Source organism: Prionailurus viverrinus, chromosome B2, assembly GCF_022837055.1.
Source record: "Prionailurus viverrinus isolate Anna chromosome B2, UM_Priviv_1.0, whole genome shotgun sequence".
NCBI classification, from domain to species: domain Eukaryota; kingdom Metazoa; phylum Chordata; class Mammalia; order Carnivora; family Felidae; genus Prionailurus; species Prionailurus viverrinus.
In genome coordinates, this window is record NC_062565.1 from 35,495,861 (window position 1) to 35,510,787 (window position 14,927).

Sequence of the window (14,927 nt, forward strand, 5' to 3'; positions counted from 1 at the left end):
TTTGGCTCCAGATTTGCTGAATCGTGTTAAAGGAATTTCAAAGCCTATAAAAACAATCATTTTGTCTAGGAGTGAGAACTTCTGTCTGCCAGCAGTAGGGTGGAGGTGCTGGGATCTTGCCTCAGATTTTAAAGACGTTTATTCTGCTGTCCCCAGCTAGAACTCCGGGCCCCAGTATGATTTCATCTTCATAATTATGATACAATTTGGGGCGAAAGCTTTTATCTTTATCTTGGTTTTCCCACTTGAATCTGAAGTTAATTTCACCAGTCTGCTTAACAGGGACTCCGAGGAACCCCGCCAACAGGGTAAATACTAAGTTACTCAGATGCCTATCAGAGTCATCTTGTGGTTCGAAAGCATGTTTTGGGAAGGGGAGTGGTCCAAATAGGCAAAAATCCTGAGAGTCTGGTTTCTTAGAGCATCTGCTCCCCGCCCTGGCCCAGGCTCTCCTTTTTCTTCAGCCTTGTTACTCCGCCCTGTTGTCCACATCCCTGGGCCCCTAGACCCTGGTAAAGTCACATGTCTGTGCGCCTGGGATCCCAGAGGCAACCTTGGGATAGAAGATGAGAAGTGGGGTCTGATTGTAAGAGGCGAGGCACTGGGGAAAGAGGTGAAGGGCTCCAAGGCCCACCTCACCCAGTCCACGGTGTTGCCCGGGGCTGGCCTGCTCCATCCTGGTGTCCATTTTTTCCCATCCTGGGTGGGGAGGAACCTGGTTCTGCCCCCTCTTGGGCCTGTATGAAAAAGAGATACATCCACTTGGTTTTGGTCTTCTGGAATTTCTTCAAGACCGCAGATGTCAGGACTTCTGCCAGTCATTTGCAAGCCAGTAGTCCTCCTTAGTTAGTCTTCCTTCTGTCATGACAGTGGCAGTTGAATGGCTCTAGTGTTGCCATGGAAACGGAGTCGTGGCCACGGCCTGCTCTGAGAGCAACAGAGAGCCCAGGGTTGGAGACACAAGAAGATGGAGCTAAAACCAAACCTCTGGAAGCCCAAGTGGTGAAGAGAAAATCAGGACACGGCCCAGGGAGTCAGACTTCGGACCCTTGCGCTATGCGGACACAGAAAGGCTGTTCCTGGAGGGGACAGGGAGGGGAGGTCCTGAAGGTTTTCTCTCACCATCTAGGTAGGAAGAGGAGCCTGAGCAAGGTCAGCTTCTCCCTTTGTGCCTACTCCCTGCCTACCCCAACGCCACCTTCGCAGCTGTTCCTGGCACACAGCAGGTTGCCCTTAATGCCTATTGGCGGCAGTGGTATCCCTCACGGTGTAGTAGTTACCTGTGGGCGTGCATAGCCCAGTTGTCTCCTTGGTATTCAAACTCTGAGGCCAATCTTACTGTCACTACTTTTTAGTCAGTAGTAGGATAGATCTGCTCACCTAGGTCTTGCCCGAAAGAGTGAACTTGAACTTCCTGCTGTTCAATTCTCATCAAAACTCTGGCAGTAAGAAATAATATCCTAGAAATGATACTACGTTGCCCAAAGGATATGCAGACCGTCTGTTTCTCTAAAACAATCCGGCTGGAGTACCTGGGTGGCTCAGTTGGTTAAGCGTCCAACTTCGCCTCAGGTCATGGTCTCACGGTTCGTGAGTTCGAGCCCCGCGGCGGGCTCTGTGCTGACAGCTTGGGGCCTGGAGCCTGCTTCGAATTCTGTGTCCCCCTTCTGTCTCTGCCCCTCCCCCACTCACACTCTGTGTCTCTCTCAAAAATAAATAAATATTAGAAAAATTAAAAAAATAAAAATCTGGCTCACACCAGACCCTCAGAAGATTGTATACTTAGACCACTATGTGTTGGCCTCTGCTAGACTTCTGTGAAATTGCACTGAGATGATTTGCCTTTAGCCTACTTTGGAGCTGTGGCTAGAAGTAGTCATGAATTACGAAGCTCGTGCTAGATCTACATTCGGGCTTTTTGTTGAGGATGTCTCTTTAGGAGAACCCACAGAAGAGATTTCACCCTGGTCTCAAGATCAGGAGATGCCATGCTTAGGAGAAACTAGTTTGTTTTTGTCTTTCGGACATAATCGCGAATTGTGTTATTGGTTCTGTTTTCTTTGTTGCTTAGGCTGGTATGAAACTCAGAGCCATATATAGACAGATTTGTGTACGTTCATCTCCCGTGCCACTGGGTTTTATTTTGTTTCCTTTTCCTTCCTCCTCTTCCTTGTTTTGTTTTTTTTTTTTTCCCTCTCCAGATGCATAGAATGCATGACCTATTTATCATTGGCAGCGGCGAGGCCATGTTGCAGCTCATCCCTCCCTCCCAGTGCCGAAGACACTGCCAGTCCGTGGCGATGCCGCTAGAGCCAGGGGATATTGGTAGGTGGGGCCCCCAGGGGGCAAGGTCAGTCTCAGGATCTTTGTAGTTTGTAACTCAGAAAATATGCTAAGAATTAAACATTGCCTTCAGAAAGCTTCAATTAAATAGAGTCAAAAAGAGCATTCCTTTATGGACAGAGTCAGTATTTATGCTCGGTAGAACAACTAATAAGGACATGTAGCAGAGAAGGGCCTCGTTTTATATATATTTAGAATGTGCAATGTGTTCCATTGGTCTTAGAAACTTCAAGTTAGAAGGCATTATAGAAAATGTTTAAGGGCACCTGGGTGACTCGGTTGATTGAGCGTCCAACTGCAACTCAGGTCATGATCTCACGGTTCATGAGTTTGAGCCCTGCCGAGAGTGCAGAGCCCCCTTCAGACCCTCTGTCTCCCTCTCTCTCTGCCCCTCCTCCACTCATGCTCTCTCAAAAATAAACATTAAATAAAAAGAAGCAAATCTTTAGAGCAATCCTTTATTTTACAGATGAGGAGAGATTGAGACCCAGAGAGGAGAGGTGACCATCCCAAGTTCCTCCCATCACCTAGGCAAAGCATCAAGCTTTAAGTGTCTCCTTCACCAGGGGCAGGCCAGGGGAGGTACAATTCTAGATTTGAGGAAACCCTCTCTGTGTCTCTTTTGCTAATAACGCAGTGCGAGCAGTATGTAAGGGCAATGACCCCATGAGGAAATATTCCCTTCCGTGTGGGTCCCACTGCCAAGTCATAGCCTCACAGTCATGACTCACCGTTGGCTCCATGATTTCCCAACTGTGGCTTATTCTGTGCATTATATTCTAAAAATCCTTTCCAAAGAAACAAGTTTGAATCAACTGCTGTCCGTAGCAATCAGTTTGACAGTAGAGTTTTCTTGGCGGAAGCGGATAGTAAGTATCACTATTGCCCTCTGTGTTTTTCCTGCCTCACAAAGCCTAGGGGGAAGCCTAGGGTCCCTGACAGAGCCCAGACTGGTTTTCCAATTGATTTCTTTTAATTTTACCTCTTTAGAAGACCCCGGTCCCTGGAAACCTTTCACCCATTTGGAAGTAGGATACGGACTGCAAACCATGACAGGCTTTAATCCACGTTACATAACTTATTTCAGTGTAGAAATGAAAATCATGCACAAATTAAGCGTTAACTGATAATGGAGCACAGCTGGCCTGGCCCCTGGGAATTACTGCAAAGAAGAGGATTTTTGTGTAGAAATTGTTTTTGAAGCTATTTTCCTGTAGCGGAGTGACCCTTCCTTGAGGCATGTCTATTGCACAAGCCTGTATGGATGGCATTTGGGCTTGAGAGTACGTAGTTATGCTTGAAAAAGTCTCTGTCTTATGTTCTGCAAATGCCAGACAGTTCAGACAACTACAGAAACACCTTAGTTATCCAAATTTTAGGTTCCTGGATCCCACAAACCTCTAGAATGCCAATTAAAGAATTAGGGGGAATAAATGGATGGCTGGCAGTGATCAAAGAAGCTTTGAGCATCAAAGGCTGGTGGGAATAGCAATGAAAAGCCGAAAATCCGGAGTATGATAACCTGCCGGGCTGTGACTGGCCGGCTTGCTGACGAGAAGGAAAGGAGCCCTGTGGGCATGAGAGGCCAGCCGCAGGACAGCAACGTGGAGAAGGGATGGGGAACTGACTACAACAAGAGGGAGAGGGCAGGTCTTGGAGAAGAACGGGGAGGGCGGGCTGGGGAGGACAGTGAGCTTCTGAAGCAGTGGCAGAAATAGAAGCGGTGGCTGCGGCTGCCACAGTTAAAGATGAGCAGAGGAGCGGACCCTGACAGCAAAGGAGAATAATTCAGTGCTTGTAGGACAGATGGCAGCTCTAGCATTTTGGGGGGCCCTAAAGAATGGCACTGTGACAAGTGGGTTCTATGGTTTTTGCTGAAGTAAGCATTGTCCTCTGAAGGCAGACAGGAAGGGGACAGGAATACACATCACCAGAAAACCTGTGATGAGAAGCATTTTCAAGAATGCTTCATCATCTACCTGCCGTGGTTGATGAGTCACTGCCCATAGTGGCCTTTCTTTCTTTCTTTTTTTTTTTTTTTTTAATTTTTTTTAATGTTTATTTTTGAGAAAAAGAGACAGTGTGAGCGAGGGAGGGGCAGAGAGAGAGGGAGACACAGAATCCAAAGCAAGCACAGATGCGGGGCTCAAACTCACGGACCGCAAGACCATGATATGAGCCGAAGTCTGACGCTTAACCGACCGAGCCACTCACGCACCCCCATAGTGGCCTTTCTTGAGTCACTAAGTAGAGGTTAAATTCTATTCAGTGCTCTCAATTTAATGATGGGTAAGGTATGTTGCACTCTAGATAATTTTCCATCAGGAGTTTATTGAAGTGTTCCAAGTTTTTAAAGCTTTTAAGTCTACCTTCCTACTCCACTCAAATAATGTAGGGTCAGTGTTTCCTAAACAGTTCTTCAGATCACTGATGACCCTAGGGATGGGAACAGGAGCCCCTTAGAAAAGCCCTTGGCAAATAGGGCTGTTGGATCAGTTGATTTGGGGAACTGCCTGTCTTGTGATTACATAGTGCACATTAGTGTACAGAAGTCTCCAGAAGCCTTAGAGGAACCTAGTGTTTCTCAAACTTCCTTGACCATGGAACCCATTGGACTATCCTAACAGCATGTTACTATTTGCAGAACACAGTTTAGGAAGTGCTGGTCTGAGCCATTCTGGATGTTCTATAATGAGGCCATGTGACCGATAACATTAGGAGACCTGGATGGCGGGGGGGTCCTACTTCCCTCAGAACTCATCGTATCTTCTTGCCAAGAAAGATGAGATGGGTCTGAGAATTGATGCCCAGCACCAGCCTCATCTAGAGCATCTTGCTTTTGTAAATCTGCTGAGTTGTGAGTCATAGTTAGCCAGGTGAGTGGTGGTGATGAAGCACTTGGGTTCGTAGTGGCTCCCATTGGACATCCGGTTACAGAGAGGACCAATAACGGCATATTTATGCCAGGCAGACCTGCCTTGTTCGTGCCCACAGGTGTGCCCAGTCCCTGCCATTCACCTGCTTTCCTGTTGCTGTTTCCCTTCAAGGCTATGCCGGTGCCACCCACTGGAAGGTCTACGTTACAGCCAGAGGGGTCCAGCCTTTGGTCATCTGTGATGGAACCACCCTCTCAGAACTATAGGAAACAAGAACTATACAGAGGAACAACTTTGAGGTCCGAAGACCAGATCAAAAGGGGAGAAATAAAAACAGAAACGAGGAAACCACTTTCTAAGGTTACTTAGTTATCTGCCCTATGCATGCGTGTATGAGCCAGCTGTATGCTGGAGGCAATGGCCAGAGCCTGACCCTCCCGACTCTTCCAGCCTCCCTGCTTGGCTGGGATTTTGCCGGTACCTGTTTGTGAGAGACTGGGCTCTTCCACACCCTCTGGAACCGCAGCCTTGAGGCTGCCCCTCAGGCAGGAAACAGGGCTGATGCCTTCCCTTACTTGCGTGGTGTGATCCCCTCTGCTGGCTCCCTGGCCACAGAGAGGGTAGCCAGCCGGTCCCGACTTCAGGGCCATCCCTTACGAGGTGGTGGGCCTGCTTGTCCTGTCTTCCTGGCCACACCACCCGATACTTTTATGGAAAGCCATGGTCAATTAAAGAAGCTGTTGCAGTTTCCCCGAGCAGAATGGAATCTAGAACCAAGATTAAGTAATGTCATTGCACTCAAGAGATGCACTGCCTTCCCAGTGTCCATGGCCCTTGGAGTCTCAGTGACGTCAGGTTGGAGTCTGATTATAATTGAAATGGTAATTGCCGAGGTAATACTTTCCTCCATCTCATCAGGTTTTCATGCCGGCCCCCCCTACCCCCACCCCCCACCCCCAGCTCCTTTCCCTTCCCTTCCCGCTCGCCTATCTGGATGGTTTCTCAGAAGCTGGACTCCTGGTCCTCCCTCGGCAGAGCCCTTTATTGCTGAGGCAGCACCGCTTCTGTCAGCTGGGTCGCTTTTACCAAGTGTCTTCAGAGGGGATGAGTTAGAGCGCTGGCCTGGGGAGAGGGCACCTCCCCGGGTTTGATCTTTAGGGTCCAACTTTCCACAGGGAAGATGTTTTACAGATGTGTCAAGCTGATGTTGTAATGTGGTTGGGGAAGGAGCTCCAGACCCCACGTGCTTGCCAGCTGGGTGTGCGACTGTGGGATCCTCTGTCTCAAAATGATTTCTCTCTTTGTACTTGGGAAACAAGGTGAGGTATTTTTATTATTTGTAACAGTATAAAGCTATGTTCTTTCAGTTGGGTGGTTCACTATGCTCATTGTTTTCTCCAAGTGCTTTTAGTGTGTATTAACCAAATGGTGTAAATGAGGACATAGTTTTCTTCCTTTTTTTACCCCCCCCCCCTTTATTCTTTTATTGATGCTGCTAGATACCTGGCCTCTGGACCTATGCCATCACCCAGCTGAAGGAAAAAACCACACTGTAGCCCCTGGTTCCGAATTGCAGAAATCAGATGAATCCAGGTGGCCGTGACAGGGTTAATGGCAGGCGGTGGTGAGGGCAGAATGTGTGACTCCTTGCGGGGTCCCCTTCATCCTTGGACGTAGCCCTGCACCTCCAAGGACGTCCCTGGGCCCTCTCTCAGCCCCTCTCATGAGCAGCAGTGGGGATCATCAAGTCCCTGAGGGGCTGGTTTGTGAGCTTGTAAAGGAGAAGCATGGTTCACGGAGCTCAGGGTGGAAATACTCTGCCTCCACGGGCTTAAATGAAACTAGGATGAATGGTACCTGAGGGAATTTTTTCTTAAACAAGTCCGTGCCTTGTGTGGGTTAATGCGGGAAAAACAAAATTTTTTGTCCATATTAAACTCATGCTGCTAAGCCGTTATGATTTAAGAGGTTTGAAATCAGAGGGATCATTTCAAGGCCAGCTTTGCGCAAGCTTTTAGAGCCTTTGCAGTGTCCTTACCCCTGCTGCGCACGGAGAAGGCTTATATGTAAACAAGTTCTTCAGAGTTTTCTTAAATTAGGCCCTTCGGGTTAACGGAAGAGAGGGTTCCTTAGTAGAAAAAGAAACTATCTTGATGGTTGAGATTTCTGTTTTGTCGTTTTGAATCACCCCGTGTTCCTTCCCCATTTCCCACCTGCCCTTCACACCACGAATGTTCATAAAATACCCACTTCAACTCAAAACTTTAAAGACTAGGAAAAGTTTTCTTCCTGTCGCTCTTGCATGTGTCGCTCTTCTGAAGTGTCCCCTGGGGAGTCCCCCAAGCCCCTGAGCTGTCGAGCTCCACAAAAAATGGTGTAGCCGCAGATAAGCGTAGACTTTTCATGCATTTCCGACTCACTTTACTTAAAGTCTACCCAGTTCAGAACTGAGGGTAGATTTCTGTTAGGAAATTTTCCACAGAGGGTTTTCTGCTCTTAATTACTGGATACAGAGAAGTAATTGGCCTTATCCTCAAGGCAATTCTGATAAGCAGGGTATAGGAACGGCTTCCTACAGGAATGACCTGCAGTGGCCAGCCAGTCCGTCTCTCCCCAAGGCTTTGTGTGAGGGTGCTGCTCGCCCACCCCCACCCCCAGCTCCCCCACGGAAGCAGCACAAGTCCTTCCACATGACCCGGTGCACGAAAGAGGGTCATCAAGATGAGGAAGAAGGGTGGGGAGGCATGGTGGGGCCACCTAACCAACCCCCCACCTCCAGCACCACAGTAAGTACAAAACCGCAGGGACTCGCAAGTTTGTTGAGTGGTTACTGAGAGGTGACACGGTGGTGACCTCCGCACATGAGTTAGGTTCACTTTCTTGTAGGTTCCCAGAGACTTGGATCCCCAGATCAGCTCTGTGGGGAGGAAGGTTGCTCTGGCAGCAGTCTGAAGCGCTTACCTCCAGATGTCCTGAGGTCCAGAGGAGTCCAGTATTGACAAGACCCTGTACGGGTTCAGGCTTATAGAAAGAGGCAGAACTTACCTTCTTCCTTTATCTCCAATTTGTTTTAGGGAAGAGCAGAAGTAAAATAATAACGGTTTATGAAGGGGCGCCTAGGTGGCACAGTCGGTTAAGCGTCCGACTTCAGCCAGGTCACGATCTCGCGGTTTGTGAGTTCGAGCCCCACGTCAGGCTCTGGGCTGATGGCTCGGAGCCTGGAGCCTGTTTCCGATTCTGTGTCTCCCTCTCTCTCTGCCCCTCCCCCGTTCATGCTCTGTCTCTCTCTGTCCCAAAAATAAATAAAAAACGTTGAAAAAAAAATTAAAAAAAAAATAACGGTTTATGAAAACAGAAATCTAGGGAGTGCTTGGCTGGCTCAGTCGGTGGAGAGTGAGACTCTTGGTCTCAGGGTTTGTAAGTTTGAGTCCCACGTTGGGTGTAGAGGTTATTTAAAAATGAAATCTTTAAAAAAACGAAACAAAACAGAATCTACTTATTTGGTGAAAAACAAAACAGTCTAGAAGTTGAGCAGATTTGGGCTCATTTTCTGAGAGAAAGAAGAGTAACATTTGTCCAGTCCATCCTAAGAGTTTCTCCATATACGTGATCTCCTTTAGTCGTTACTCAGTCCTGCAGACAACCAGGGCTTAGACCAGTTAACTGCTGGCCAATAGGTAGTTGGTTTTGCAGTGTATTATTTTCCTGCTTCAGCACAGTGTGGTGCCCAAGAATGAAGATGTGGGTTTAATTGTCTCGGGTGTGCCCCCATTGGGGAGGAGGACTGAGGGAGGGGGTCAGCAAGCCGGGAACTCTTCAGGGTTTGTTTTCAAAACTGTCTTGGACAGAAATGGAAGAGGAGAGAATTTAACCAGATGACTTTTATAAAAATCCTTTCACTTTTTCCCTCCCTGTTTGAAAACTCTTTAAGAGTGAGTGTGGCTGGAACACAACTGTGTCCAGCCATTTTCCCATCCCCACATGTTTCCAGATGTGTGACCAGAAGAGGGACTCTGCCCAATTCCAGTTGTGGGTCCCCTTAGAGTTTACCTCACTTGTTTTTCAGTTCTCGTTTCTGTTCCCTTCTTCCAAATTCCAGCATAGACCTCTGTGGAGGAACAATTATTTTTATAAAAATCAAAAGTTCCTTAGCTGCAGGTGACGGCCTCAGTCATTCTAATATAGTCGGGAATGAGTTGCTTCTTAACCAGTGGCTTCCACGATGAACATTGAAAACCCCAGAGCACATGTTCCCTTCTCACCTAATCCCTGCCCACAGGAGAAGCCCAAGTTATAGGGGAAAGAGAAAGCTGCCTGTCTGGTTGCACGGAGAGAGGCAACCTTGGCTACCTTTTGAGAATCCGTTATTAATCGGAGGGGTCTTTTAGGCCTTTGAGCTCTCCTAGTGATGGGGGAGAAACTCTCCTGAGTTCACAACTCTTTGCTTATTAACTTTCAGCGGTGACCCATCACGCACTAAAATTGGTCAAAGGAAGGCCATGCCACAGATGTGCTTTATAGATGGCATTCTAGACTGAGATTCTCTCCATGTTTGGAGCTGTTCATATTATGCGCAAAGCTGATGGTGTCAGGGCCAGGAGGCTAAGAAAGTGCCGGTGCTTATAGAGATAGCCCCATAGCAAAGGAAAAACAGGAGGCTCTGGGAGTGTGCTGTGTCACCATCAGCGTGCGTCTCCCTGGCTTCCTCACCCCCAGCCTCCCAATGTCCAGCGGCTTCTTCCACAAAAGCATCTCCAAGAAGATGGACAGGTGCTCTCCCTGTTGTGCGCCACACCCAAGTCGGGCCCACCCTTGGACGCAGTGCTGGCCTTGGTGAGAGGTCCTCCAGCCAGCTTGTCTGATGTCCAGGTCCCTTAGTGTCTGGTTTCCCTGCCCTGCATAATTTAAGCATTAGAGCTAAATACATCTGTCATCTTCCTCTCTCCGGAGACTGGGAAATGTCCAGAGCTTTTCAGAATAGTGGAGAGAAGGAATGTTATGTAACTCCTAGTGGAGGCCTGGGGCTGACCCGACCGTTTCTCTTGCACTTAGCACGTCTGTCGGCGGCATGAATCCAACCGTGAGCCCCAGCTGCAAGCACCTGTGTAGAGAAGGGAAACCAGTCTAGAGTTTCCGGCAGAATCCGGGGAGTCCAGACCTCAGCTCTGTGCCAAGCTTGGTTGCCCTCATTTCCTCACAACACCTCTGTGGGGCAGGTGAGGTCATCCTGTGAAGCCACCTTTACTCAAAGACCAGCAGTGTCCCAGCCTTCAAATTCCAGCCCCTTGGGGGCACTTTTGGCCCTCTTAGGAACAAATTCTCACTTACGCACAAGAATCAGTGACAGGATCAGACAGACGCATGGCATTCCCAGGAACCCCTAGTCTCATGACAGGCAACTTCCCCTCCAAACTTCTTGCTACAGTGTCACCCTCAGAAGCTAGCTGTGGTCCCTCTCCCCGCTCCCTCCCGTGGAAGAGGCAGCAACAGACACTGAGGCCGGGGGACCAGACGGGGGGCGGAGGTAGGCAGGACAGCCGCCGTGCATCTTCGGGGAACCGGGGAAGGTCCCGGCAGGCAGAGGCAGATGGACACCTGTCCCAAGCACACGTGCTCCGAATAGTGTGAGCTGTTCTAAAATGCGTCCAGTGCAGAATGTTGACAGTAACTTAATGTGCTGCAAACTCGTACGACTTCCACCGTGTAAAGAATGTATGTAAATTAACGTTTTATGTAATGAAAGTTTTTACTTTTGCAATTAAAAGTGTGTATGTTGGTTGATAAAAACTGTCCTGTACTCGGTGTCATTCTTAAATTTCCAGTTCTCTCTTGTCTCATAACTGAGGAGACCTCTAGCCACATCCTACTCATGAGGCAGGCCCCAGGGGCCTGGTCACTTGTTCCCCCCACCCCGCCGCCCCGGCCTTGGTCCTCCCTAAAATTCTCTCCCAGCTTTATGAGACTCCTCTTTTCTCCACATCCCTGCCCTTGGCCCAGAATTCAAATGAGGCCCCGCATGCCCTTTTCTGTCTCCCCGGCCGGCTGCACATGGGCCGGATGTCATCACAGTGTCGCCTCACCTGTGGATGTCCTCGGTCCTCACAGGGGGACAGCCAGGCCTCTTGCTGGCCCACGTGAGCCAGCTGCCACTGATGAGGGCCACTCTCAGCCCTCTGTTCACTCGGTGCAGGTTTGAGTTAAGTCATTTTGGTGTGGTAATTTCTTTTTGGTAATGTCTTTTTTATCTACACAGTTTTATATAAATGCATAAATAGAACTGTTTCCTATATACTGCTTAGTGTCCTGTCTTTCCTTGGTTGCTTGCTAGAGACTTTTTCCTCTCCCCCACGTGACTCGCCCCCTTCCCTGATCAGGTCTATGTAATATATACACAACTGTGCACGTGTTTCCATGGCTTCCTCCATGCTCTCTAATCATAATCCTGAATCAAGATTCTTGTCCTTGCTTTATCTAAAATGTGACTGTATTCCAGGCACGTGTCTGTCACTTTTCTTAGTACCTCACAGAGTTCTCTTGAAGTCCCCTGGTATAGCTCCAAGCCTTCCTATTTAATGGTTGATGCTCCAAGGTGTGGACGCCCCCGTTTATTCCATTGTTCTCTTACCGATGGTAATAAAGTCGTCCTGTTTAATGACTCTTTGGATTCTAAGTCAAGAAGCTTAGAGTTCATTTTAGAAACGCTTGTTTTGGGGTGCCTGAGCATGGAGCCTGCTTGGGATTCTCTCTCTCCCCCACTCGCACGTGCTCTCTCCCTCTCCCTCTCTCTCTCAATAAATAAAAAAAGATTTTTTAAAAGCAAAAATACTTGTTTTAAAACAAGAACATTCATCCTTCTTTGCTCCGGCTAATGCATATTCTTCAAAAATTCGAATCTCAACCCATTCCACGGTACTATTCATTTGCCTACTTGGAAGCTGGAGTTCAACAAGAAAGGGGCCAGGGCTTGATCTCATGTGAAAAGGTGACAAAGTCACCAGGTTTCAGTGTCCTTCTTTCCCTGTAGCACTTGACACTCGTGGAGAACGTCTGCTTCCCTTGGCTTCTGTGAGACTCACTACTCCCTTCCTGAACCTCCTCTTTTCCACTTCTGTCTCCTTTGTAGAATTTCCTTTTTTCCACCTGACTCTGAAACTTTGGTCTCTCCTACCGACCCTCCGCCCTCTCCCTGCAAGGCCTCGGCTCTGTGCCTTCCCTTCCACCCAGGGCCGAGTCACCTCCACCCTACGTTCCCCGCCCACGCTTCTCGCCCGAGCCCTAGTTTTGTAAACCCAAGTGTCGCAAGCTCATTCCCCCAGTTTGTCTCCCAAAGTGCCTCTAGTTCACTGTGTCCAGAACGACTGTGGCAGCCTCAGAGAGCTCCTGTCTTTTCTCTCGGCCTCTGCTTCTGATCAGGACCAAGCTCTGGAGAGTTCTGCCTCCCTGTTGCGTGTCCTGTCCTGGTTTAGAGCCTTGCCGCTCCACGCCTAGACTCTGCCAGTGGTTGCCTGTTTCTTGGGTACACTCTGCCGTCTCAGTTCACCACCCACAGGGCTGCCACAGTGCCCTTGCTGCGGCACCTGCCCCCGTACGCCCTTGCTCAGCACTCCCCAGTGATGCTCCATTACCCACAGGGTACGTCCCGGCCAACCCCTCCAGCACATTCCACTCCTGACCTTTGCTTCCCCTCCTCAGTTACTGTGCCTCGCCCCTATGGAACCATCTGTAATTCCTGGAAACATCCAGGCTGGTTTTTCTTCTTCTTTCTTTCTTTTCTTTTCTTTTTTTTAATTTTTATTAAAAAACTTGATTTTTTTAGAGCACTTTTAGGTTCACAACAAAATTGAGCAGAAAGAGTTCCCATACACCCTCTGACTGCCCCCCACCCCACCAACACAACCTCCCCCACTACTGATGGAATCAAACCTACATTGACACCCTCATTATCCCCAAAGTCCATAGTCACACCAGGGTTCTCTTGGTGTTACACACTCTGTGGGTTTGGACGAATGTATAATAACATGTCTCCACCACTATAGTATCATACAGAATAGTTTCACCACCCTAAAAATCCGCTAGGCTCTGCCTATTCATCCCTCCCTCCCTGCTAACTAATCCCTGGCAACCACTGGTCTTTTTGCTGTCTCCATAGTTTCGCCTTTTCCAGAATGTCAGATAGTTGTCTCCATAGTTTTGCCTTTTCCAGAATGTCAGACAGCCTTTTTCTTTTCTTTTCTTTTTTAATGTTTGTTTATTTTTGAGAGAGAGAGCACACGAGCTGGGGGAGGGGCAGAGAGAGAGGGAAACAGAATCCGAAGCAGGCTCCAGGCTCTGAGCTGTCCGCACACAGCCCAATGTGGGGCTCACACTCACAAACTGCGAGATCATGACCTGAGCCGACGTCAGACTCAACCCACTGAGCCACCCAGGCGCCCCAACGTTTTCAAATTGATTTCTTTCACTTAGAAATATGCATTTAAGTTTCTTACATGTCTTTTCATGGCTTGATAGCTCTTTTTTTTTTTAAGTTTATTTATTTTTTTTCAAAAAAAAATTTTTAACTTTTATTTATTTTTGAGACAGAGACAGAGCATGAACGAGGGAGGGTCAGAGAGAGAGGGAGACGCAGAATCTGAAACAGGCTCCAGGTTCTGAGATGTCAGCACAGAGCCTGACGTGGGGCTCAAACTCACCGCAAAATCATGACCTGAGCCGAAGTCGGACGCTTAACCGACTGAGCCACCCAGGCACCCCAAGTTTATTTATTTTGAAACAGACAGCACAAGTGGAGATGGGCAGAGAGAGAGGGGGAGAGAGGATCTGAACTGGGCTCTGTGCTGACAGCAGAGAGCCCAATGCAGGGCTTGAACCCACGAACTGCGAGATCACTACCTGAGCTGAAGTCAGACACTTAACTGACTGAACAAACCAGGCACCCCTAGTTCATTTCTTTTTAGTGCTGAACAATTATCCGTGGTCTGGGTATACCATTGTCTATTTATCCACTCACCTACTGAAAGACCTCTTGGTTGCCTCCAAGTTTTGGTAATTATGAATAAAGCTACTATAAACATCTTGTGTGCATCATTTTGCACGGACATAGGTTTGGTTTTTTTTTTTTGCTTTTTAAAAAAATGTTTATTTTTGAGAAAGAGACAGAGTGCGAGCAGGGGAGGGGCAGAGAGAGAGGGAGACAGAATCCGAAGCAGGCTCCAGGCTCTGAGCTGTCCGCACAGCCTGACACAGGGCTCAAACTCATGAACTACAAGATCATGACCTGAACCAAAGTCGGACACTTAACCAACTGAGTCACCTAGACACCGCTTCTTTTTTTTTTTTTTATATTTATTTTTGAGAGAGACACACACACACACACAGCACAAATGGGGGAGAAGCAGAGAGAGAGAGAGGGAGACACAGAATCTGAAGCAGGCTCCAGGCTCTGAGCTGTCAGCACAGAGCCTGACGCGGGGCTCAAACCCACAAACTGTGAGATCATGACCTGAACTGAAGTCAGTCATTTAACTGACTGAGCCACCCAGGTGCCCCTGTATAAACATAGTTTTCAATTCTGTTGGATAAATACCCAAAGAAGCATGACTGATGGATCATATGGCAAGAATAATGTTTAGTTTTGTAAGAAACTGCCAAACATTTCCAAAATGACTGTACCATTTTGCCTTCCCACCAGTAATGAATGACAGTTCCTGT

The 14,927-nt window shown here is 48.2% G+C and overlaps 1 protein-coding gene across 8 annotated transcripts in view; it reads left to right on the forward strand.

Annotated features, from left to right (window-relative positions):
* The window catches only part of CB2H6orf89 (chromosome B2 C6orf89 homolog), a 42,569-nt gene extending 35,984 nt beyond the window's left edge, over positions 1 to 6,585 (forward strand). For 7 of the 8 annotated variants that reach the window (XM_047858636.1, XM_047858635.1, XM_047858633.1 and 4 more), the window contains 2 exons: positions 2,202 to 2,325; positions 5,391 to 6,585. In XM_047858636.1, the coding sequence (XP_047714592.1) occupies positions 2,202 to 2,325; positions 5,391 to 5,485 (219 nt within the window). In that variant the 3' untranslated portion in view covers positions 5,486 to 6,585. The remainder of the gene's footprint in view (positions 1 to 2,201; positions 2,326 to 5,390) is intronic. The other variant, XM_047858632.1, reaches the window with a different exon arrangement.
* Positions 6,586 to 14,927: the final 8,342 nt, after the last annotated feature.